The 25,224-nt window shown below is 36.1% G+C and overlaps 1 protein-coding gene and 1 non-coding gene across 4 annotated transcripts; both read left to right on the forward strand.

Moving 5' to 3' along the window:
* The first annotated feature begins 5,853 nt into the window (after positions 1–5,853).
* LOC131163276 (small nucleolar RNA R71) lies at positions 5,854–5,960 on the forward strand. Its single transcript, XR_009139046.1, has one exon. It is a non-coding gene; the product is annotated as a small nucleolar RNA R71 (small nucleolar RNA).
* A 9,003-nt stretch (positions 5,961–14,963) lies between these two features.
* LOC131162489 (ABC transporter B family member 13-like) lies at positions 14,964–23,202 on the forward strand. Of its 3 annotated transcripts, XM_058119028.1 has the most exons (11): positions 15,270–15,400; positions 15,529–15,601; positions 16,291–16,345; positions 16,462–16,637; positions 16,736–16,936; positions 17,952–18,211; positions 18,298–18,611; positions 18,750–18,973; positions 19,936–20,725; positions 20,971–21,212; positions 21,658–23,202. In XM_058119028.1, exons 4-11 carry the CDS (start codon positions 16,476–16,478, stop codon positions 22,894–22,896), a joined length of 3,432 nt encoding a protein of 1,143 aa, XP_057975011.1. In that variant the 5' UTR covers positions 15,270–15,400; positions 15,529–15,601; positions 16,291–16,345; positions 16,462–16,475; the 3' UTR covers positions 22,897–23,202. The 3 variants fall into 3 exon arrangements, with proteins under 3 accessions (XP_057975010.1, XP_057975011.1, XP_057975013.1); XM_058119027.1 differs by lacking the exon at positions 15,529–15,601 and having other exon boundaries at positions 14,964–15,400; XM_058119030.1 differs by lacking the exons at positions 15,529–15,601; positions 16,291–16,345 and having other exon boundaries at positions 15,291–15,400.
* Positions 23,203–25,224: the final 2,022 nt, after the last annotated feature.

Here is a 25,224-nt window from a genome sequence, read left to right on the forward strand (position 1 = left end):
GCCGCTGGGAATTAGAATTTAAAGTGGGTGACCATGTGTTTTTGAAAATAGCACCATTGAAGGGAGTCACGAGGTTTGAGAGGAAGAGTAAGTTAAGTCCTAGGTTTATTGGCCCATTTGAAATACTTGAAAAGATTGGGTCAGTTGCCTATCGGCTAACTTTACCACCAGCTTTGTTCAGAATACATGACGTATTTCATATTTCTATGTTAAGGAAATACATTTCAGATCTCTCCCATGTCATTAGTTATGCAGAATTGGAACTCAGTGATACTTTAGCTTATGAGGAAACTCTAGTACAGATCTTAGACAAGAAGGAACAGAAATTACTGACTGGTGCAAACTGCAAGTGCACAGTATCGTAGTTTTATAATATAATGATGTGTAGAGTATCGTCCTCAGGGATTGATGTCTTAATTTTACCAACTACCGAAATTTTACTAACCTTGATTTTATTTAGAAAAATTAACAATTTTAGACTGCAAAATTTAAACAAAACTACTTTAAATAAACTATTCAGGAGAATTTAAAACTGAATACCGCGTGTCAAATTGATGATGGTGAAAACTTCTAGGAAACCGATTTCACCTAGTTTCTCACTATGCTTTACTCATTTAGCTAATTTAACTTCGTTTTCTCTGTTTGCTAGCAAATCGCTAATTTTTCCAAAAGCCTCTTTCGATAGTCAATCGGAACCTATTCTTGTTTATTATTTAACATAAGAGTATGCAAATTAATAATGCAAGAACGCAGTAAGACCCTCAATTTTTTATGCTACGTAGGTTCATACAAGTCTTTCGATCTCTATATTTACCTACGCTGAATTATCCAAGATCTATCCTATAATCCCCCCTTTCGGTAGCAAATCACAAGACTAAAATCATTTAATTAATGGCTAGTTAATTAAAAGCATTAGGCACAGAATAACTCAAACAAACATTAATGAAAACTATTTCAGATTAGCATCAAAGAGCAAGCATAGTTCGAAACTGGCTACATCGTTTTCCTAGAATTCAAAAATTTAGTTCATTCCAAAAAAAAAAATCCAACATAACAGATTTCACCATATTTTCTTCAATTTGGAGCGTACGGGAAAGATCAACACTCGCCGCACCACCGTCGCGCGTCACGAACACCCCGAACACCGCCTTTGTTTGCCGCCTTCCGATTCTGAAAAGATAGTATTTTTGCGTGCTTTCAACTCTCCTTTGCTGGCTGTGTGTGTATCTTCGCAGCACAACACCCCCAAAAGAAAACCACAAGAAAGCTCTCCAAAAAATAATTTTTCCAAGAAACTCTATGTGCTTTTGGCCTCCCTTCTCTTTCTCCCCAAGAAAAATCCTTTTTTTTCTTCCTATGGTGCTGCCTCTCTCCCCTCAGCCCCAGCGCACGCTGCTCTCTCCAAATCTCCTCTTGCACACGGCACTCCCCTCACAAGGAAACCCTCCTTTGTTGACTTTTCCATCCTTTCCTTTTATCCTTTCTTTCTTTGCTTTTCTTTCCTTTCTTTTTTTCTTTCCATTCTTTTGTCTTTCCTTTGTATGTACCCAGTGCACACTGCCCTTATGAGATGACCTGGCTGCATGGCTGGGTCACATCTCATTTTTTGATTTTTTGATTTTTTTTTTCAAAGGTACATGAACTACCCTCCTCTTTCAAGCCCATTTTTGACCCTCTTACAGCTCGTAACTCTCAAAGATTAAAACATAAAAGATGTAGAGCTCTTTTTCAGCTTTTCCTAGAATTTTGAATCATCTCAATCGGAGTTTGTATGAGAAAGTTACGCCAAGATTACGAAGAATTGTCGAAAAAATCCATAAAAAGGCGTATGCTAACTTCACGTCTGATTTCGGCCTTGATGCTGCCAGTATTTTGCAAAACACAAAACACGAAAATTGTAGATTGTTTTCTTATCTTTCTACGGCATCTTAAATCATCTGAATCAAAGGTTGGATGAGAGAGTTACGCACAGATTGCAAAGTACTGTCGGTTTTTTTTAGCTTCCAACAGTTGCTCTGCAATAAAAAACACCAAAATTTCATACATTACTCAATAAAACCCAAATTTTATAAATAGAACACAATGTTAGAATATTGAGAGTAATTAGTCATTTAAATACAAATTATAATTTGCAATGCATGAATTAAAGCACCTAATTACGCAATTTAAGCGCGTAATCACACCCCCCAACTAAAGTTTTGCTAGTCCCTAGCAAATAACGTGAATGCAATTTAGGGTGGTGTCATACCAATTTCAATGAATGAATACACAGGCAACACAACCATACCCTTTCACATATAGGAATATCACCAAATTACACACAAACTCATTCATACGCAATTCACGCAACTCCGAAGTAAGTCATTCATGCAAATCTCATCATTATATAGCCATTAAGAACAGTAAACTCACATAAAATTAACCAGCGAGCACAATTCAGAGTTAATGTAGCCATATAAATTCAAGTATAAATAGGTGAAATCTTGAAGCACGTGTAATGTGTGTGACTCGTTACACCCAGGATATCCGTGGACACCTAAAGAACTGTCGCTTTGACTCGGCCTAACTGGTATACTCTCAAAAACACTCAAAAATGATGGGTTCACTCATCGTATGTGAGGAGGAGTGTCATGATCAAACATCCCACATACTGCAAGGAACAAATGCTAAATGTATGGAGGGGACTAGTCTGAAAAGGATCAAGCCTGTTTAGGAGGTGTCGGGTCCTTCACCCTAGCATCTTCTCACCTACTCGCCATGTCCAACCGAGACCACCCTAGATCAACTTATTCACAAACTAGGCGTGAATACATCTGAGGCATTAGGCGGGTGAAGAGTCTTCATATGTGGATAACATGCATCTTGTCCTTGACTTTTGTTGTAGTTGTGTGGAGCAGGTTTTAATCTTTCACCTCTTGTAGGGTATTTCTATTACTCTTTTTCTTTCTTCTGCTCATTTTTCAATTTCTTTCTTTTCATGGTCAATTAGGACAATCATAACACTTCTTTTATTATTTCATACCACCCATGTGCATTAAGCTCGAACAAGAGTCCATGAAATAAGTCTATTTCTAGGGGTGGTTCGGCCTTCACATCTTGAGTAGGCTACAAGACCTAAGTTTTTATCTCCCCACTAGATGTCACCTCTAGGCTAGCAATTCAAAAACCAAGACTAGTGTACAAAGAGTATCCAGAAAAAAAATAGGGAAAGTTGAGTTTCATGAACTCTGAGTTGACGTCAAAACTCAAAAGAGCGATAAATGGCTCAACAGTACCTCACAAGGTGTCAAAGTCTCCACAGGCGCTCTCTCAGTGTTTATAAGGAACCCTAAGTGCTACAAGTCACATGAACGTGAATTTTTTTAGCCTCAAGAGATACCTTGTAGATACAAAAGTTTATATAGCCAGATTAACACAAGTGCACTACCAATCAACTTTCAATGAGTTACGATTCCTAGTTTAGCCATATAAATAGAAACTACACATAAATGACCCAATGTGTACTCCTAGGTTATATGCAAGTATATGAAGGGCATAAGTAGCATCATTCACACACATTTTTTTTCACTGTTATTCAAAAATGAGAAGGATTGAAGAAAAGAAAGAAACTTCCCTGACTTATTGGTGAATCCGTCGAGGAGTTTAATTTTCAGCTCTGTACTCATGCCAAATGAACCTGCATCGAAAATCTAAATTATTCAAAAGTGCATAGATAAATAAATAAATAATAAAGGAAATAAACAAAAGAAAAACTCTTTGGGTTGCCTCCCATAAGCGCTTGTTTTAACATCTCCAGCCAGACGTTTCAATCTTCATCAACCAAGATCACCAAGAGGAATAAATGCACAGTTCCTCTCCATTTGTTCTCCATAATAGTGCTTCAATCTCTGACCATTAACTCTGAATATATTCCCTGGGAAGAGTTTTAATCGTGAGTTGAAGAGTAGAACCTGTTGTCTTGGAGCAAACTAACACTAAGAATCTGTTTTTCATGCCATTTCTTCGTCTGCTCTTTGTAGATTTTTGCATTTTCATACGCATCACCCGAGAATGCATAGCGAAAATGCTCAGGGAATTGTTTCAACTCTAGAGATATAGGTTGTTGCGTCTTTCCTTTAGAGATTACAGAATCCGTCCTTGCTACCATAGGTTCTAGCCTCCCCACACGTTGCTGTGTTGTAATCTGCTGCAAGGATCGTTCTAGGTGATCAACTTGTACATCTTTTTGAAAGACTTTTTCTACACCTTGCTGAATGACATCTACCCGAAAGCAAGTGCTTGGATCTTCTAGGAATCGCATGTCTTGGTAGATGTTGAACATAACCTCTTCCTTATCCACTCTCAATGTTAACTCACCCTTTTGAACATCAATTAAAGCCCTTCCAGTGGCCAAGAATGGTCGGCCAAGAATTAGCGGGACTTCTTGGTCTTCCTCCATATCTAACACCACAAAATCAGCAGGAAAAATAAATTTATCCACTTTTACCAATACATCTTCTATGATTCCACGTGGATACTTGATGGATCGGTCTGCTAGTTGCAACGAAATGGTTGTTTGTTTCATCTCTCCAAGTCCTAATTTCCTGCAAACAGAAAGTGGCATAAGATTAATACTAGTACCAAGATCACATAAAACTTTATCAAAAAATAAATTTCCAATAGTGCAAGGCAAAGTAAAACTCCATGGATCTTTTAATTTTTTAGGCAATTTCTTTTGAAGAATAGCACTACACTCCTCAGTAAGCTTCACTGTTTCAAACTCCTCCAACCTTCTTTTCTTTGAAATGATGTCCTTCAGGAGTTTGACATAGTTTGGCATTTGTTCAAGGCATCTGTAAGAGGAATATTTATGTGAATTTTCTTAAAAATATCCAAAAACTTAGAAAATTGCTTATCCAATTTTTGTTTTTGAAAATGTTGAGGATAAGGAAGTGGAGTAGAGAGAATAGGAGGATTGTCAGGAAATGAAATTGATGGAAGCGTGTCCGTCTCTCTTGGTGTATCATCCACAATCTCCTTTTTTCCCCCTTTATTCTTGCTTCGGCCATTCTTTTTAGGTGTAGGTGTGGACATGGTTTCCTTTGCTGGCGATTTATCAATTTCTCTTCCACTCCTAAGTGTGATGACATTGCATTGTTCCTTAGGATTCACTTCTGTGTTGTTAGGAAAAGTTCCTCTCTGTTAGGTATTTATAGTCGTGGCCAGTTGCCCAATTTGTATTTCAAGGTTCTTCATAGTGGCTCCCATATTATTGCAATGAGTCTCAATGTTGTCTAGCCGTGCATCTGTCTTTTTAAACCTTGCTTTTGTCTTCTCAACAAAAGGTATCATGGCATCCTCAAGTGACATCTTCTTCTCACCTTGATGACTTTCAAATCCTGCAGGAGGTTGCAGCACATTCCTTGTATTTCCATAAGACAAATTATCATGATTTCGAAGCCCTGAATGGTAATATTGTGGCAAAGGATCACCACGATAATTGTAGTTCCGATTATTGATGTATTGAACCTGCTCTTGACTCGCTCCAATACTCGAATCTGTCCTACTTGTAGCTGCCACATATTCTGCACCTTGTGGTATCCTCTGGGTTGTCAAAGATGAAATCTGATGAGACAAAGAAGCAACTTGAGCTGAAAGTGCAGCAAACGGCTCCAATTATGAATTCCAACAACTTTCTTAGCCATAGTTTTTTCAGTTGGCCATTGATAGTTATTTGAGGCCATTTCTTCCAAAAGAGCAGTAGCACCCTCAGGTGTCTTTGACATCAAAGTTCCCCCAGATGCAGCATCAACTAAAGTCTGCGTTTGCCCATTTAACCCATTATAGAACATCTGAATTTGCAACCAATCTGGCAATCCATGTTGTGGGCAGCGTCGAATCAAATCTTTATACCTTTCCCATGCTTCATAGAGTGATTCAAAATCATGCTGCTTGAATTGACCAATCTCACTCCTGAGTTGAGCTGTTTTTGCAGGTGGAAAGAATTTAGCTAGAAATTTTTCTGCCATGTCCTGCCAACTAGTAATACTCCCAGGTTGTAGCGACTGTAGTCAACCTCTTGCTTTGTCCCTCAAAGAGAAAGGGAATAATCTCAGTCTAATGGTGTCTTCAGTAACACCATTGATCTTCACAGTTTCACAAATCTCCAAAAACATCGCCAGATGGATATTGGGATCATCAAGTGGCGATCCACTGAATTGGGCCTGCTGCACCTAATGCGGGTTTGAGCTCAAAATTGTTGGCATTAATGGGTTGGCGTCTGATACCCGAATAATTGTCATTCACAACTGGTCGCACATAATCCTTCAAGGCGCGTGGCTGCGCATTATCTTGTCAATTCTCCATGGCTAATACCCTCTTTTTCCTTAGCGCTCTAAGCGTTCTTTCAATCTCTGGATCAAAAGGAATAATGGCATGTATTCTAGCACTGCGCATCCAACATAAAAAAAACACACCAGAAATACAAAATAATAATAATAATAATAATAATTATAATAATAATAATAATAATAAAATAAAGAAAATAAATAAATAAAAATATAAAATAAAATTCTAAATTAAAACCAAGATTACTTTGTATCGATATTGGCAAAAATAAGAAAAACTCAATCCCCGGCAACGGCGCCAAAAACTTGGCCGGTGCAAACTGCAAGTGCACAATATCGTAGTTTTATAATATAATGATGTGTAGAGTATCGTCCTCAAGGATTGATGTCTTAATTTTACCAAGTATCGAAATTTTACTAACCTTGATTTTATTTAGAAAAATTAACAATTTTAGACTGTAAAATTTAAACAAAGCTACTTTAAATAAACTATTCAGGAGAATTTAAAACTGAATACCGCGTGTCAAATTGATGATGGTGAAAACTTCTAGGAAACCGATTTCACCTAGTTTCTCACTATGCTTTACTCATTTAGCTAATTTAACTTCGTTTTCTCTGTTTGTTAGCAAATCGCTAATTTTTCCAAAAGCCTCTTTCGATAGTCAATCGGAACCTATTCTTGTTTATTATTTAACATAAGAGTATGCAAATTAATAATGCAAGAACGTAGTAAGACCCTCGTTTTTTATGTTACGTAGGTTCATACAAGTCTTTCGATCTCTATATTTACCTACGTTGAATTATCCAAGATCTATCCTATAATCCCCCCTTCGGTAGCAAATCACAAGACTAAAATCATTTAATTAATGGCCAGTTAATTAAAAGCATTAGGCACAGAATAACTCAAACAAACATTAATGAAAACTATTTCAGATTAGCATCAAAGAGCAAGCATAGTTCGAAACTGGCTACATCGTTTTCCTAGAATTCAAAAATTTAGTTCATTCCGAAAAAAAAATCCAACATAATAGATTTCACCATATTTTCTTCAATTTGGAGCGTACGGGAAAGATCAACCCTCGCCGCACCGCCGTCGCGCGTCACGAACACCCCGAACACCGCCGTTGTTCGCTGCCTTCCGATTCTGAAAAGATAGTATTTTTGCGTGCTTCCAACTCTCCTTTGCTGGCTGTGTGTGTATCTTCGCAGCACCCCCAAAAGAAAACCACAAGAAAGCTCTCCAAAAAATAATTTTTCCAAGAAACTCTATGTGCTTTTGGCCTCCTTTCTCTTTCTCCCCAAGAAAAATCCTTTTTTTTCTTCCTATGGTGCGGCCTCTCTCCCCTCAGCCCCAGCGCACGCTGCTCTCTCCAAATCTCCTCTTGCACACGGCACTCCCCCCACAAGGAAACCCTCCCTTGTTGACTTTTCCATCCTTTCCTTTTATCCTTTATTTCTTTGCTTTTCTTTCCTTTCTTTTTTTCTTTCCATTCTTTTGTCTTTCCTTTGTATGTACCCAGCGCACACTGCCCTTATGAGATGACCTGGCTGCATGGCTGGGTCACATCTCATTTTTTGATTTTTTGATTTTTTTTTTTTTCAAAGGTACATGAATTGCCCTCCTCTTTCAAGCCCACTTTAGACCCTCTTACAGCTCGTAACTCTCAAAGCTTAAAACATAAAATATGTAGATCTTTTTTTCAGCTTTTCCCAGAATTTTGAATCATCTCAATCGGAGCTTGTATGAGAAAGTTACGCCAAGATTACGAAGAATTATCGAAAAAATCCATAAAACGGTGTATGCTAACTTCACGTCTGATTTCGGCCTTGATGCTGCCAGTATTTTGCAAAACACAAAACATGAAAATTGTAGATTGTTTTCTTATCTTTCTACTGCATCTTGAATCATCTGAATCAAAGGTTGGATGAGAGAGTTACGCACAGATTGCAAAGTACTGTCGGTTTTTTTTAGCTTCCAACAGTTGCTCTGCAATAAAAAACACCAAAATTTCATACATTACTCAATAAAACCCAAATTTTATAAATAGAACACAATGTTAGAATATTGAGAGTAATTAGGCATTTAAATACAAAATATCATTTGCAATGCATGAATTAAAGCACCTAATTACGCAATTTAAGCGCGTAATCAATTACGCAGTAAGAAAATTCAGTTAGTAAAAGTTCTGTGGAGAAATCATGTCATGGAAGAAGCTTCATGGGAGCTCGAGAAGGAAATCAGACAGAAATACTGACACCTGTTTAGTGGGGTACAATAGTGGTATATACACTTCAAATAATGATAGTTAATTTTATTCAGTGTGAAGTGATAAATGTATGATTGTAAATTAGAATATAGGATAGGTAGTGTTTTTGGTTTTGGGAGAATTTTCTTTTATGAATATATTTATAATCTCCTAAAATTGCTTATGTAACCACGATATTCCTCCACCATAAGTGAGGGTTAGTAATAAAATAAGTAGCCATTTTTCTTTAAGGATGGTGTACAATTTTTCTTTAAGGATGATGTGCAATACAAATAGTAAATTTCGAGAATGAAATTTTTTATAAGGAAGGGAGAATGTAGAGACCCAAAGAGTTATAGTAATTTAAATAATAAAGAAAATAGAGAAAAGAAATTTTAAAAGGGATTTTAATAGGGTCTCGTCGATGAGTGTAGAAGTGCTCGTCGACGAGCATGGCTTTTGGGCTCACCGACAGGAACACATGTCTTGTCAACGAGAACTTACTGAGAGACCTATTCTAGAACCTAAAACTTGTCGATGAGGAGAAAGTGTTCGTCGATGAGCTCCCTTCATTGACTCGCCAATGAGGCGACGTGTCTCATCGACGAGTCTACGTGGACAAACTTTCTACAAAAAGCCAAAAATCATTTTTCTACAGGAATTTCAGGCACAATTCTTCCCTCTCTCTCTCTCTCTCTCTCTCTAGAAAATGAATTCTCTCACTTATCTCTAGGTTTCTAGCTCCATCTCTCCTCAGTTCGACGATTAGAAGCTACCACGATAATCCTGTGGAGATTCTCTTCAACATAACTGGAGCAAAATGTTGATTTGAGAAGTTTGAGAACCATCCCAAAACCAAGGTAAGTCGATTATTTGGGTATTGTCAGTATTACTAAGTTTATTTGAGCCTAGATTTTGTATTATATGAGAATATACTGGAGTTTTGTGAAGTAATATCAAGGTATTATATTTTTTAGGAATAGGGTGTTTTGGGGACCCTAGTGGATGATATTTCAGAAACTCGGGTAAAATGATACATGGTTTACAGTCTAGAAATTGTGCATATGTTGATTTGGGGAATATGTATGTGATAATTATCTAGGTGAATTCAGTTGTTGATTAGGAAATTATACATGTGTTATCTCAGGATGTTGAGGCTATGAACGCCGCATGCGTGAGGTTGTAAATAGCATCTAGTGCTTAGATAGTCAGGTAAGGAAAATATGTTATGCTAGGAATTTTTAGTATGGTTATCAGTATAAGTTATATGTTTTTCCAGATTATTATTCAGATCATAAAATATTAGTATAACATATTATTATTGAGATCATTAAATCATGACTTTCAATTATCCATCTAAGGAAATTTTCTTAGTTATTGTATATTATCCAGATTTACAAAAATCGTAGACATACCTATAAATATTAGAAGTATTATGAATAAAATATTCAGAAAAATCAATTTATGTTGAGCAACATAGGTATGAGCTATACTGTGTTTCATTTATACGTGTTTTCTCAGACTTAGTTATTTGTAGTATTTCTAAATCAGATTTTATAATTATGTAAACTCATCTGCCACACACTAGCAATAACATATTTCGTCTTACTGAGCATTGTCTCATCCCAGTGATTTAACATTTTTCAGGTGATCTAATTAGGCTCGCAGATCAGGATCATAGATATAGGGGACTACAATACTGCCCTGTCCATAGGGTGAGTATTTTTGAGAAATCGCTTTTTGAGTAGTCCCTAAGTCCAGGTGAGGGTATTCTGGGAATGGTTATGTATGCATATTCTATAAATTCTGACACTCTAGTATTATATATATTGACGTGGTTATTTGTATTCTGCTTCCGGCTACATAGGTAATTTATGGTTGTACAGGTTCCACGGTCCTTACCTGGACCATGATGATGGTTTGATTTAAATTAGAAGGTATCAAAGCAGTGAAATTTTACAGTGTATATATATGGAAAAAAATGCATGAAATATCAGGTCGTTACATAAGTGAAATGTGTTACTTATAGTAATCAAGAATTAATTTCACTAAGTATACGAGACAGTATAAGCATCCTTTTAACGCAACTACACTAGTTAGTTATTATTCAGATTTTATCATCTGACTAGTGCAATATTTCCTATACGTTCGTAAGCATGTAATCTTCCTTATATGTTTCACTCATCCTTTCAAAAACATTTTTTCATGCATTTAATTGTTTTCATCTTAGTACATGGTTACTTTTCTAGGAAAAGTTCTACCGAAATTTCGGCAGTATGCCGGTTGTAATTTGAACATTTGTCCATTTTTACCATGTCTCTGAAATGTTTGCAAGCAATGTAATAATTCAGTCTTAGCATATGAGAACCTATAATATCTACCAGCATGCAATTCACATCACTACATCAGCCATGCAAGAGGCATTCAGATCAAATTGTCTCTCAGTTCACAAATCAAATTGAAAGAATATAATCAGAATATGAGTATGAAAAGATGCAAATGATTATGCAATGGTTTCGCCAGTGACGGCCATAGCTTCATTAAACTAGAGGTTAGGCTTCCAATACCAGGTTACGGGTATCCGCTATGATATTGAAACCGATAATGAGTATGAAAATATGCGAATGATAGAGCAATAAACAAGAAAAAAGTGAAAAAAAAAAAAAACCCATTTTATAATAATGAATGATGTGTAAAAGCAACTCAAGAAAGAGGAAGAATTGTGAAAATATGTAATTTAATACTATGTGAATACAAAAACAACCAAAGCAATGAATATAAAAAAGAACTTGTAATAAACTAGTAAGTGACAAAAAAAAAAGTTATATAGCATCACTACATTTTGTTGCTAATCTGCATTTGTATCAGTAAATAAGGTTAAATTTACATGTTCAGATAAAGTTACATTATATACATTACACATATTTTTTTTTTTAATTGTTAGATAACTTAACACTATTATGTGTATTAAATTTTGTTAAAGCTTATTTTCTATTTTGCATCATATATAATTTGTAAGTCATTTTTAATTTTTACTTTATGCATCATTTTAACAATTATTTATTTAATTTATTTTTAATATTACTTAATATATAGTATTTTTCTTATCCATTATTTACATATTTACAATAAATCACATTTACGATTATATTAATCTTACGTTTTTTTTCTTATTTTTTACATTTTTTCATTTTGTATATGCTAATTAGAATGTTATTCTCATTTTTGAAATATGTATTTTCATTGTACATACACAATTAATTTTAATTTAATAAATATTTTTGTACTGTTTTTTCAGGTCATATTATTGATAAATTAACATCATATTGAGCGTCAATTGCATTTCAATTTCTTCATTTACATTTTATCACAAGTACAATGTTCAAATATTTAATTTTATGTTATTCTTATTATCATATATTCATCATTCACATTTGTTTATTAAATTGCATAATTCTGCATATTATTTATAATATTATTATATTTCATTGAATATTATTACTTAATTGCATCACATTGTTACAATTACATAGGCATTCACATTGATGTGTGTTTTTTTTTATTATACTAATATCATTGTTATATATTACATACTTACATTAATAAACATAACACTAAATATTATTTATGTTATTATTATTGTTTCACTATTGTGCATTTTTACAAATTGTTTACACAGTAACAATAATTTTATCAACATTTTCATCAATTTAATAATTGTTTTATACATTACACAACACAATGCAATATAAATTAAATTGACTTATAAAACCTACATTACACTGCTTGCAGACAGATAGGCCCTAGGTTTTTTTCATTTTTTTTTTTTTTGTAATTTAATAAAATACAAAAAAGCTTTCTACATGCATTTTATCGTCTTCTAAATAAATATGTGTGTGTGTGTGTGTGTGTGTATCACATAAACACAGCTTATAGGTGTCAGTGTCGATAAGGAATGCAAAAACTCTTCGAATATACTGCTATGGCTCCCGGAAAAAAAATGGTAGCTTTAATACAAAGTCGGCATGGGATGCTATCAGAGTTAGAGTTCTAAAATTTGAGTGGGCAAAGTGGGTTTGGAACAAATGGTTACTGAAGAAAATTACTATTTGTATGTGGAAGACTGCTTTTGAATGCTTAAGTGTTGATGAAAAGGTGAAAAGGGTGGGGAAATCACTTGTTTTGGCTTGTGATTGTTGTGAGATAAGGCAATCAGAAGATGTGGAGCATGTTTTAAATAAGGGAGATATTGCGGCTAATGTATGGAGAAAGGTTTCGGTGGAGGTAGGTATGCCTTTCCTTAGGCACCAAATCTGGAAAGAAAGACTTCAAATGGGTTTAATAGGGCTTCTTGATATTTTTTATTTGTTTATTATTATTATTGATAAAAGAGGGCGGCACCTCCTAAACTTTATTAGAAAACCCCTCACTTATGGCAGAGGAAAATCGTGGTTACAAAACCAAAAAAGGCTTCTCGATACTCTCAATTGGGTACATTGATGGGTTTGATTTCTTGTTTAGTAGTTTGGAGGTTATGGAGAAGGAGATGTGTGACTAGAATGGAGGGAAAATTGGAGAGTAGTACTGATGTGTGGCTGTCCATTAAGTATTGGGTGGGGGTTTTGAGTAAGGATATGACAGTTATGGCTCAGTTAAAGGATGCTGATGTTCGGATTTTGTAGAATCTGGAAGTGCAAATTGTGAATAAAAAAAATAAAACTATGCAAGGTGTGAGATGGCTAAAACCGAGGTAAGGGAGGTTGAAACTAAATTTGGATGAAAGCAGCTTAGGGAACCTAGGGTCGACAGGTGGTGGTTTCATCCTTAGAGATTCTACAGGTTCTTTTATTTTTGGTTTTTCAAAATATTTTGGTACTTGTTCAAATAATGAAGCGGAATTGAAAGCAGTGATGGAAGAAATAAAGCTTTGCAAACAATTGAGTCATTCCAGTATTGACATTGAATGTGATTCGAATATTGTAGTAAATTGGATAAGATCGAGTAAATGCTCCTTCTGGTATTTGTGGGATTTTTGGGAGCAGCTTATTGATTTATTGGAGGGAGCAAATTTTTCTATAAATAATTTGTATAGAGAAGTGAATAAAGTTGCAAATGCTTTGGCTCGATGAGGTGCTATGGAGAGGAATAATTTGTTTACAAATAGTAATCAACTTTCTAAAGTGATCGAAGGTTTGTATAAATTGGATAAGATGAGTACGACTTATATGAGGTATGTTTAGTTGGTTTCCTTTTGGTATTGGTATAGGTTTGTTTTTTCTTTTGTTTGGTTTGATGCGTAGGATGTTTTATTGGTTAGTATGTTTCTTGGTTATTTGGATTTGTGGTCCTATTTTGATTGGATGTTGGTGTTGTTTTTTGGAAGGCCTTAATTTTTTTTTTCTATCTATAACCTCCAAATCTTGTCTTATAACTACGGTATTCCTCCGTTAAAAGAAATGGTATATCAATAAATAAATTGAGGTGTCGCCCTCCTTTAGTTAATATATATATATATATATATATATATATATATATATATATATATATATATATAAACACAGCTTACAAATGGATTTGTATTTTTTTGTTCATTTTTTTTAAGTTAATAAAATACAAAAAATGAAATAAAGGCCTTACCTCAATGGGGTTCTAGATGCAGCTTCCAAACAAGAAATTGAAAGCAAAATAGTAAATTCAGAATCTTAACAACTCTTGAATAGGTAGTGAAAATTATTTTGAAGAATCAATAAAAATAAAAATGATTTTAGGTAAGAATAACATACCCCATTCCTCCGAGTTTTGAAGGTTACTCGAGCTTGAACGGTCACCTGCACCAACGGTAACCTACAAAGCTTCTGCTGCACGTGCAAAGCCTCTCCTTCTCTCTGTTCTCTCTGTGTGTAGTGTAGGGTGGTTCTCTTCGCGCACAAAAGTGAAGGAGAAAGGGTATAGTCAAAGACGAAACAAATCTTGTTAGATAAACCAGCGAGATTTGTCACGCGTCCAACGGCAGGTGAATGAGCCATTAGTATTCCGAAAAAAATCTCGCTGGATGAACCGGTGAGATTTACCACGCGTCCAACAGCGGGTGAACGAGTCATTAGTATTCCGAAACAAATCTCGCTACTTGATCTAACGAGATTTGTTTAAATCTCGCTAGATCAAGTACCGGAATTACATCAACGTTATTCCGGAAAATAGTTCCAAAATATTATTTAATATATGTTTTTTTAAAAACAAAGTTAAACTGGGAAAAAACTCGCGCATTAGTACCATCACAAACTGCAATGGCGTGGCAGCTCTGCAACCCTGTTTGCCGCCTTACGTTAACAATCACAATGTCACATCAATTCCCTCGCTCTACTTCAATTCAATCTAATAATGAAGCTGAGCCTGCATCTGCCAACTACACTCCCTCGCCATTAATGGCCGGAAAAAGAGGGGGGGGAAGGGAAGGGAAAACAAGTCCACAGCTTCACGGGCTCCCTGTGAGATGCTGCATCCATTTTTTAATCTCCTCTGTTCCGTTTCTTTCTTTCTTTCTGAATCAATCCATCCGCAATGGAAGAAATGGAACTTTCCACCTCCGGCCAGAACCCACTTCCCAAAACGTCAAATCCATCCACCCGAAAACAGAGCAGAGCTTCATTCGCCGGCTTGTTCGCGGCAGCCGATGCGCTGGACTACTTCCTGATGTTGGTCGGAAGCATTGGGGCCTGCGTTCACGGCGCCGCCCTCCCCGTGTTCTTCGTTTTGTTCGGACGCATGATTGATTCTCTGGGTCAGTTCTCCTCTCACCCTGACGCATTGTCTTCTCAGGTTTCCAAGGTACTACTAACTTAATTGTTCTTGTCTTCATTCTCCCCTCTTAATTATCTTGCCTTTTCTCTTTGGTTCTGGACTACGTTCTCTCCTTAATTTCTACAGACACTCTCTTAACTCCTGCTGTTGGGTAGGTTGGAGGGAAAGAAAGGGAAGGAAGACAAGTGAAAATGGGAGTGGCTATTAATTCCTCTCTTTGTTTGGGAGGTGAGAAAATTGAAGGAGACGAAGACAAAAATTGTAAAATCTACTACATTCTTTTCCTCAATTCCCCAATTCAGAACAATCATTTTGAAGAGAGGGGAGTTAGTGAACCATTTTGGTCTTCCAACTCTTTTTTTGACATCATGTTCTTAGTTTTCGAGACCTTCTCTGAGCCATTTTCACCATCGAATGAATTTGATTGAATCAAATAGCTGTACTGGTCAGCTCGTGGAAGAAAATGATATTTAGCATAACCCATCAAATGATTGGTCTTGATCACTTTTCACTCTTGTAGAAGGCTTGTAAACAACTTGAAATATTAGTTCACACTCTTTGATACTAGAGGAACTCTCCTAGAATCTGAATCTTCTACCACAGTTGTGTGTCACTCCATGTATCATTAAATTTGATTGCTTCATTCTATATAATTCATCCTTCACCCATTAAATACAGTTGCATAAACATGCCGATACAACAGTCAAATTCAGTGGTACATGGATTGATACACAAGGGGGGAGATGAGATTTGGATTGAATAATCCAAGATACAACACTTTTTGAGCATTTTGAAATATCAAGTCATGGATTCGTCGGTGCTAAATTTTTCCTTTTGTTTTCCCCCTCCCTTTTTTACTTCCTATAATATCTTATTTGGAAAGCCACTCAACCCCCCATCCCATTCTTTCATTGCAGCATGCTTTGTACTTGGTTTATCTTGGGCTTGCTGTGTTTGCATCGGCATGGATTGGTAAAAAAAAATTTAGTTCAAATTTAACTTTGGTCACATATTAATAAATCTCTTCCCTGTTAACTGCTCGGTACTCCTTCTGCTGATTCTTGAGTATGGCATATATTTCTTTCCAGGTGTTGCATTTTGGATGCAAACTGGAGAGAGACAGACGGCTCGTCTGCGATTGAAGTATCTTCAGTCCGTCTTGAAAAAAGATATCAGTTACTTTGACACTGAAGCTAGGGATGCAAATATCATTTTCCACATATCCAGTGATGCAATATTAGTACAGGACGCAATAGGTGATAAGGTATATTAGCAAACTAAACTTGGGGGTTTGGCTGAAAATTTATTGAGCATTGTCGGGTAATTGAAATTTGCCTCCATTTGTTTTTCTTCTTTATGCAGATAGGCCATGGTTTGCGTTACCTTTCACAATTCTTTATTGGATTTGCAACGGGATTTACATCAGTGTGGCAGCTTACACTTCTCACCTTGGCTGTCGTTCCATTAATAGCTGTTGCAGGAGGAGCTTATACTGTAATCATGTCTACCTTATCAGAAAAAAGTGAGGCTGCTTATGCAGACGCGGGGAAGGTTGCTGAAGAGGTACTTTACATATATATATTTTTCTCAGCCTGAGATTTATGTTTAACAAACTCTACCCAATGGTTTACATGTTCTTCAAGTGAGAGGGAACACCTTTTGGCCCTTCATTATATTTCACTGGAAGGTTATTGGTCCTTCTTGACTGTGTTCCGCAAATTTAGAAATGGAGAAGTTCTAGTCACTCGCTATTCTTTGTACAAATGACAAACACAAAGCTTGTTATTACCTTTTTATTTTCAAAAAAGAAAGAAACAGTGAAATGCAACCAATCAAATAAGCTCTGCCTAGCCTGCATGCATGCCATGTTAGAGCTAAGAATGAGGAAACATTTTCTTATCATTGAACATCACTTGCACAATCTGCTTCTCATATTCACTTTTAGAATAGGAGGAAACTTGGATTAGAATCATTTTGACATGGGTAGGCAGGTGTAGTCTGATCACTGTTTTAAAGCCTAATAAAAAAATATAGCACATTTTTTTTTTTTCCTTAAAAGTAACAAAGCACACACCCTTGGTTATACATCTCCCTATTCACTTTTTTTTTGTTAGTTGGGCGCAACTTTTTGGTGCCTTGGCATTGAAATCAGATACACTTCCTTTCGTTATGCATTCACTGCTAGCAGAAAATGGCTAACCTGCAACTTTTAAAAATTTATTATGTTTTTTTGTATTATTTTAATTGTCCACAAGGCTTTCCTTTTGTATGACAAACTTGGTGAAGGACAGGACGTAGCATGACATTTTTTGTTCATAAGACATGATCTTTGCGTGTGATATTTTATTCACAAAAACCAGTTATATTTAACTCATAGCTTCACATGTGGATATTTTGTTCACAAAATATACATATAAAACTCAGTTATATATATGTAAAACTCAGTTTCAGTTGCATGCTTTTGAAAGAAGTGAATTGAGATGCATTTAATCCAGAAGCCACCACAGCCTTGCCTTTTCAAATTTCTGAGCGGTGTTTCACATGGTTAACACTCCCGTACCTTGGGGGTCTGGACCAGGTTATTGCACAGGTTCGTACCGTATACTCATTTGTGGGAGAGGACAAAGCAGTTAAAGCATACTCTAGATCACTCAAAAATGCCCTTAAAATGGGGAAAAAGAGTGGTTTTGCTAAAGGAGTTGGTGTTGGTTTTACATACGGGCTTTTGTTTTGTTCTTGGGCTCTACTTCTCTGGTATGCCAGCATACTTGTCAGGCATCATGACACAAATGGTGGAAAAGCATTCACAACAATTCTCAATGTCATCTTCAGTGGATTGTATGTCCTCCTTGGCAGATGCGTGCTTTACTTTTCATTTCTTTGAACCATTTTGACTGATAAAAACAGACAATTTTTTGTTGTAGTGCTCTAGGTCAAGCCATGCCAAACCTTGCTGCCATTTCTAAAGGCCGTGCTGCCATTGCTAACATCATGAGTATGATGGAAACAGATTCTAATTCTTCTAATAAGTTGGAGAATGGAATAACATTTCCAAGAGTAACTGGTCAAATTGAATTTTGTGAGGTTTTTTTTGCTTATCCCTCGCGACCCAATATGGTCCTTGAAAATTTGAGCTTTTCAGTTAGTGCTGGGAAAACTGTTGCAGTTGTAGGCCCCAGCGGTTCGGGAAAAAGCACTGTCATTTCCATGATTCAACGATTCTATGAACCCACTTCAGGTAAAAATATCACTGAAGAAGAGCCAGTAAGGTCTATAATTCAAGCATAGACCTAGCGAGTTTATTAGCTGGCATTTAATTTTCCATTTATGGAATTCTGCATTTATGTAACTTACTTGTCTTGATAATGTTAATTAGGAAAAATATTGTTGGACGGACTAGATATTAAGAATATCCGATTAAGATGGTTGAGGGAGCAGATGGGATTGGTCAGTCAAGAACCAGCATTGTTCGCCACAACTATAGCTGGGAACATTCTGCATGGTAAAGAGGATGCTGGTTTTACTCAGATTATAGAAGCTGCCAAAGCTGCAAATGCCCATTCTTTTATACAAGGTTTACCTGATGGTTACCACACTCAGGTGCATATTATCAAGTTTTTTGTTCCATTTATGGAATTTTGTAGATTTAGCTGTTAGTTGTCATGCAAAGATAAATGTTGTCAACAAAGTAAACTGATTAGGGGTCATATGGACACACAGAAAGGACTATAAATCGAATCATTTTTATTATAGTAGTGCTAGAAAAAACGGATTTGTTTACCATTTGACACCATTTTGGTTTGAGCCTGATATTATTCAGCAAATGTAGCCAAATGAACTCATTTCAATTGCTATCAGAAGGTCAAAAACCTATTGCTGTGTCTTGTAAAGCAGAGGATGGTTTAATATCCATGATTTTCCAACAGAAGGTCAAAAACCTATTGCAGTGTCATGTAAAGCAGAGGATGGTTTAATATCCATAATTTTCCAAATGCACTGCTGACATGCAACCCCTGCACCAGTAGCTTTCAAATTGCAAAAATATGAACAAGTTCAGAGCCTCTTATCTCTCTCTCTCTCTCTCTCTTCCTCTCAGTTTTTTATAATTATTGTTATTATTATTATTATTGGGGGTCTTTAAAAAACAAGTAATAGGGAATCTTAAATCATTCAGCTTCAACAGCAATATAACCATCTTATCCTTGGATGATGATTTTACTTTAAAATTGCAAACTCATTGTATCTGAACATATCTGCAAGTTTTTTAAAAGGTAACTGTGACATTGTCTGATTGAAATTAGAGGACTGGCTTGCTGACTTAAATCATCCTGCTTGCGACTTCCATTATAGGATAACTAGTAAGTCGTAAAAACAATACACTGTCCAACTCAATGCTAAATGTTATGGTTGGGTTACAAGCATCAGAGTTCTACTTTTATCTATTTATTTTTTACTCCTGTTGGAGTACTATTGTTCTGAATATGTTTACATTTTAACACCCCACCCCTCACTTCGGCCCCAACCAAAAAAAATCCTGAAGTTCTGGCAATTTGTGAGTTTAGGTGGGAGAAGGAGGAACCCAGCTTTCTGGAGGGCAGAAACAGCGAATTGCTATTGCAAGAGCAGTGTTAAGAAACCCAAAGATATTACTTCTAGATGAGGCTACTAGTGCTCTTGATGCAGAATCAGAACTTATCGTTCAGCAAGCCCTGGATAAAATTATGTCAGGTCGTACAACAATCATTGTTGCACACAGATTATCCACCATCCGAGATGTTGATACCATCATTGTATTAAAGAATGGTCAGGTTGTTGAAAAAGGTACTCATTGGGATTTGAATTCCAAGGGAGGAGAATATGCAACTCTTGTGAGCTTGCAAGATTCAAGAGACGTTGAATGTCCTAGTCATAAAAGTCACTGCGAATCATCTGTGGTTTCCTGCTTGCCGAAAATTCCCAACAGTCAAAGCCATCAGCAGGATATCAAGTCAGTTAGCACAAAAGAATTGCAGTCAAGCAGCTTGAACTTGGCCCCTCCAAACTCTGCTCAATCTCCATCAATTTGGGAATTAGTTAAGCTAAATAAGCCAGAGTGGCCTTTTGCAGCAGTTGGGTCATTTGGTGCCATTCTGGCTGGCATGGAAGCTCCTTTGTTTGCCCTTGGGGTCACACATGTCTTGACTGCATTCTATTCCCATGACGATTTCCAAATTAAACAAGAAATCCGGCGGGTCTCTTTTATATTTATTGGAGCAGGTGTTATAACAGTCCCTATTTATCTTTTGCAGCACTATTTCTATACATTGATGGGAGAGCATCTCACCACTCGCATTCGTTTGTTAATGTTCTCAGGTCTTTTTTCTTTTCTTTTTCTTTTTTCCTGTCAGATTCACAGTTCACATAGCTCAAATTTGTAGTGCATGTTCAATGTGACCAGACGCCTTGTGGCAAAATGTTGCTCAACTGGACCATGCTGTAATGGTTTGATGAGTCACATTGAAGCATCACATGTCATTGTACCACGTAATCATGTAATTCATTCCTTCTGTTCTAAATCATTCTGACTGAAAAAACTAACTTTTTTGTTTGAACTGCAGCTATCCTATCAAATGAGGTTGGGTGGTTTGATTTGGATGACAATAGTACTGGTTCACTGACATCAATTTTAGCAGCTGATGCAACATTAGTACGAAGTGCACTTGCTGACCGCCTATCAACAATTGTGCAGAACGCGGCACTCACTGTGTCAGCATTTGTTATTTCCTTTACATTATGTTGGCGGATAGCAGCTGTTGTCATTGCCTCTTTACCCCTACTCATTGGAGCTTCTGTAGCTGAGGTAAGTCTGGAGTGCCCCGTAATTTATGCTTGGAGTGATTCAGTCATATTTGTTGCATTGCATTGCATTGTGAGTCTCCTGTTTTACTATCAGTGCTCCATTTGGAACTTTGAAAACATGAAGGAAAGGTAAAATATAAAGCAACCCACTTTTGTTTTCTTTGATTATCTAGTAAAATGAGAAAGAAGATAAATATATAGTAAATCAATACGCAGCATTTTATTTTGCATGTCCTCAACATTTGATTCTTCTTAATTTTCAATCACTCGACTAAATTTTCATTCTTAAATTTTCACATAAAGAGAATCCAATTGAAATTTGATTTCCTTCTTATTGTGTTTGTGCTTCATTTTCGTTTACAAAATCCTTGATCCAAATGGAATCAAATGAATTATTCATATTTTTTGTCCTTATTATGTTTGTTTTACTTTCTTGATATCTGCAGCAACTGTTTCTTAAGGGTTTTGGAGGAGATTACACACGTGCCTATGCTCGAGCTACTGCTGTGGCACGCGAAGCAATTACTAATATTCGTACGGTTGCTGCATTTGGTGCTGAAGATCGGATTGCAATGCAGTTTGCCTCCGAGCTAAATCAGCCAAACAAGAAAGCAATGTTGCGTGGTCATATATCCGGGTTTGGTTATGGTGTATCACAGCTTTTGTCATTCTGTTCTTATGCACTAGGCCTTTGGTATGCATCAGTTCTGATCAAACGTAAAGACTCAGACTTTGGAGACATTATGAAATCATTCATGGTTTTGATTGTGACTGCATTTTCAGTAGCTGAAACACTTGCTCTTGCACCTGACATTGTAAAGGGATCACAAGCACTTGGATCAGTTTTTGGCATTCTCCAAAGGAAAACTGCCATAAATCCCAACGATCCTACAGCCAGGGCAGTAATTGATGTCAGGGGAGATATAGAATTCAAAAATGTGAGTTTCAAATACCCGATGAGGCCTGATATCCCTATCTTTGAGGAATTAAATCTGAAAATCTCTGCAGGTGAAAGTCTTGCAGTAGTAGGCCAAAGTGGGTCTGGGAAGAGCACTGTGATATCCCTGGTAATGAGATTTTATGATCCCAGCTCGGGGATGGTTTTGATTGATGGGCTTGATATTAAAGGCTTAAACTTGAGGTCATTGAGGCAGAAAATAGGTTTGGTTCAGCAAGAGCCAGCCCTGTTCTCTACCACAATTTATGAGAACCTCAAGTGTGGAAAGGAAGAGGCATCATATATCGAGATATTGAAGGCAGCCAAAGCAGCGAATGCTCATGGGTTCATTAGTAGAATGCCCAATGGATACCAAACTGAAGTTGGGGATCGAGGTGTACAGTTGTCTGGGGGACAGAAGCAAAGGGTGGCCATAGCTAGAGCAGTACTAAAGGACCCCTCAATTCTTCTCTTGGATGAAGCAACAAGTGCATTGGATGCTGCATCTGAGAAACAGGTTCAAAAGGCTCTCAATCATCTAATGCAAGGCCGAACGACCATTCTTGTAGCACATAGGTTGTCGACCATTCGCGATGCAGACAGTATTGCTGTGCTTCAACATGGGAAGGTTGTTGAAATCGGAAGCCATGAGCATCTCATTGGCAGGCCTGGTAGTGTCTATGCACAACTAGTTAGTCTGCAACAAGAAAGAAGTCAGCTGGGACATACAGACTGCTTAGAACAATGAGGTTGGAAGCCTGATATGATAGTTAATCTGCTATAGTCAATTTCTGCCCTTATCAACTAAAGTTGAGTATAAAAACTATCTCAAATGCAGCTTGTGTATTCTTTAAGCAAAAAACTGGAGACTTCCTTTGTCATTTCTTCTGCTATCCACAAAAGATGTACAGAAAAATATGCTGCTGTTTTGTAAAAGTTCAGTTGGCACGAATTTGGATGCTGCAAAAGGCTAGAGTTCTTCCAAGTTCTCTAGCAGACAAGTTGATGCATTAGTTGGAATAAGCACTACTACTATTAGGTAATCAATGCATAACTTTCCTCTTTTTCTTTTTCAAAAAAAAAAAGCACGCATTTGATTTCTCGTGAAATCAAACTGTATATCTATGGTAAAATTGTTGCACTAGGCAATGCAGACATGTCACAAGACCCATTGATTCACGATCGAATTGGAAAGAAAATAACAAAAAAGGTGTGGTATGGGAAAATAATAAACAAAAATCAAAGGACACAAAATGTCAATATTATTATTGGAGGACATCTAAGTATCCAACTCAAAACTGATTTAGACCTTGATGCCATGAGCCCATTAGATTGATTTGTACATTTTGATTTGTTCCTAATACAAAATTCCAAACTGGGGCATATTGTTTAATAGGCAGCTGCAGGGCTGGGTGGGCTTGATCATGACAGCAAGGCCCACAGGCCATGCCTGGGCCTGCCATTTGACTTCCTTATGTGCTGTTAATCCTAGGCCCAAAGGTGGCCCGGAATTGCACAAGAACCATAATGATGTAACTTATCACCTACTAAAAAATTTTGTTGGATGATGATGTTAAACCATTCTTATTTTGATACATGGATCACATGTCTGTGTATTGAAACCAGAGTTGTTTAAGAACACTATTTATAAAGCAAGGTCCTGACATAACAATTCAGTAGGACTAGGGCCATCCAAAAATTTCTTCACTAACTGTTGGGAAGCTGCCTGTAAACATTGATAAACATCGAAGTTGATGTTTGAATCGTGAGAGAAAAATAAGTAAATAAATAATTATGTAATAAAGAATTTGGGAAAAAATATTTATTCAAATTTGCTTAAAATTGAATTAATTAAAATGCCAATAATATGAAAGGTAATGATACTAGTTAAATATTTTTATTTTCTAAATGATGTAACATGTTTTAACTTTCTAGTTCTAAATGACATTTAAACAAATCTTGAACATTAAACCAAATCCTACAAGTCAAAAGTTTAGCGATTCTAGCTTGTAAAGATACGCGCGTGACACCATAAAGAGATTTTTACATACACGTGATGATCACTCCAATATCATTTTTTATTAAATCTATCCATAGACTTCTACACCTACCCACTAACAATCGATTCTTTTAAAGCACAAAAAAAATGGTTGGCCTTTGCAAAATGTTCAAATTATATGAATGTAAGGTCGAAAAGCATTAATCCTGTCGAATTGGAGCACATCTTGCCTAATTTTTTTCCTTTTATTTTCAACTTGGTCAATTTTATAAGGAGGAATTTAAACAAATAATTATTTTATGCTTTTTCCTTTTTATTCAAAAATTATTATCTCTCATCATTTTGATATAAATCTCCAGTCCTACACCCACTAAATTCAATTTCATTATTTTTGTCGTTCATTCTTCTATTTCATTATTTTGGTGGCTTGTGGTAGCTATCACTGGCAAAATTATTTGTAAATTGTATAATATATATATAAACTAAATATAATATATAAGTGTTGTCAAAAATTGGCTGGAGAACGTGGATTGATCTTTGGCCGTGGCAACTTGCAATGAATCAAACAATAGAAGTTTGGAAGATTTGGGATGTACCTAAAAATTGAAAATATATCGAGAGATTAATGGAAAAGTAACTTATGCTAATTAAAGCAGGGGTTGGCACACCAATCTTTACCTCCTAGTAACATATCCGAAATATAACCCTTACGATTCATCAGTAGGGAAATCAATAGAGAGGTATCTCGAATACCTATAAAAAGGATCTTTGAACATTTTATCTCATTTTCGTTCTTATTTTTACTATTACAAACATACAATTTTTCTAAATTTTTTGATTTTTTGACTCAAGCACCGAAGCAATCCTGTGGAGTACACCTCGAGTCTTTCAAATCTCTTTTATTTAATTCCTTACAGGTGGCTATGATAAGGGATCAGGCCATATTGTCCAACCAATTTTTGACAGCTATAATAAAAAATGATAATAATAAAAAAAAAATTTATTCTGTTTTTAAGGATATGGCCATGAATTTCAATGAATACATATATATATATATATATTATATATATATATATA

This window comes from Malania oleifera, chromosome 8, assembly GCF_029873635.1.
Source record: "Malania oleifera isolate guangnan ecotype guangnan chromosome 8, ASM2987363v1, whole genome shotgun sequence".
Taxonomy (NCBI): domain Eukaryota; kingdom Viridiplantae; phylum Streptophyta; class Magnoliopsida; order Santalales; family Ximeniaceae; genus Malania; species Malania oleifera.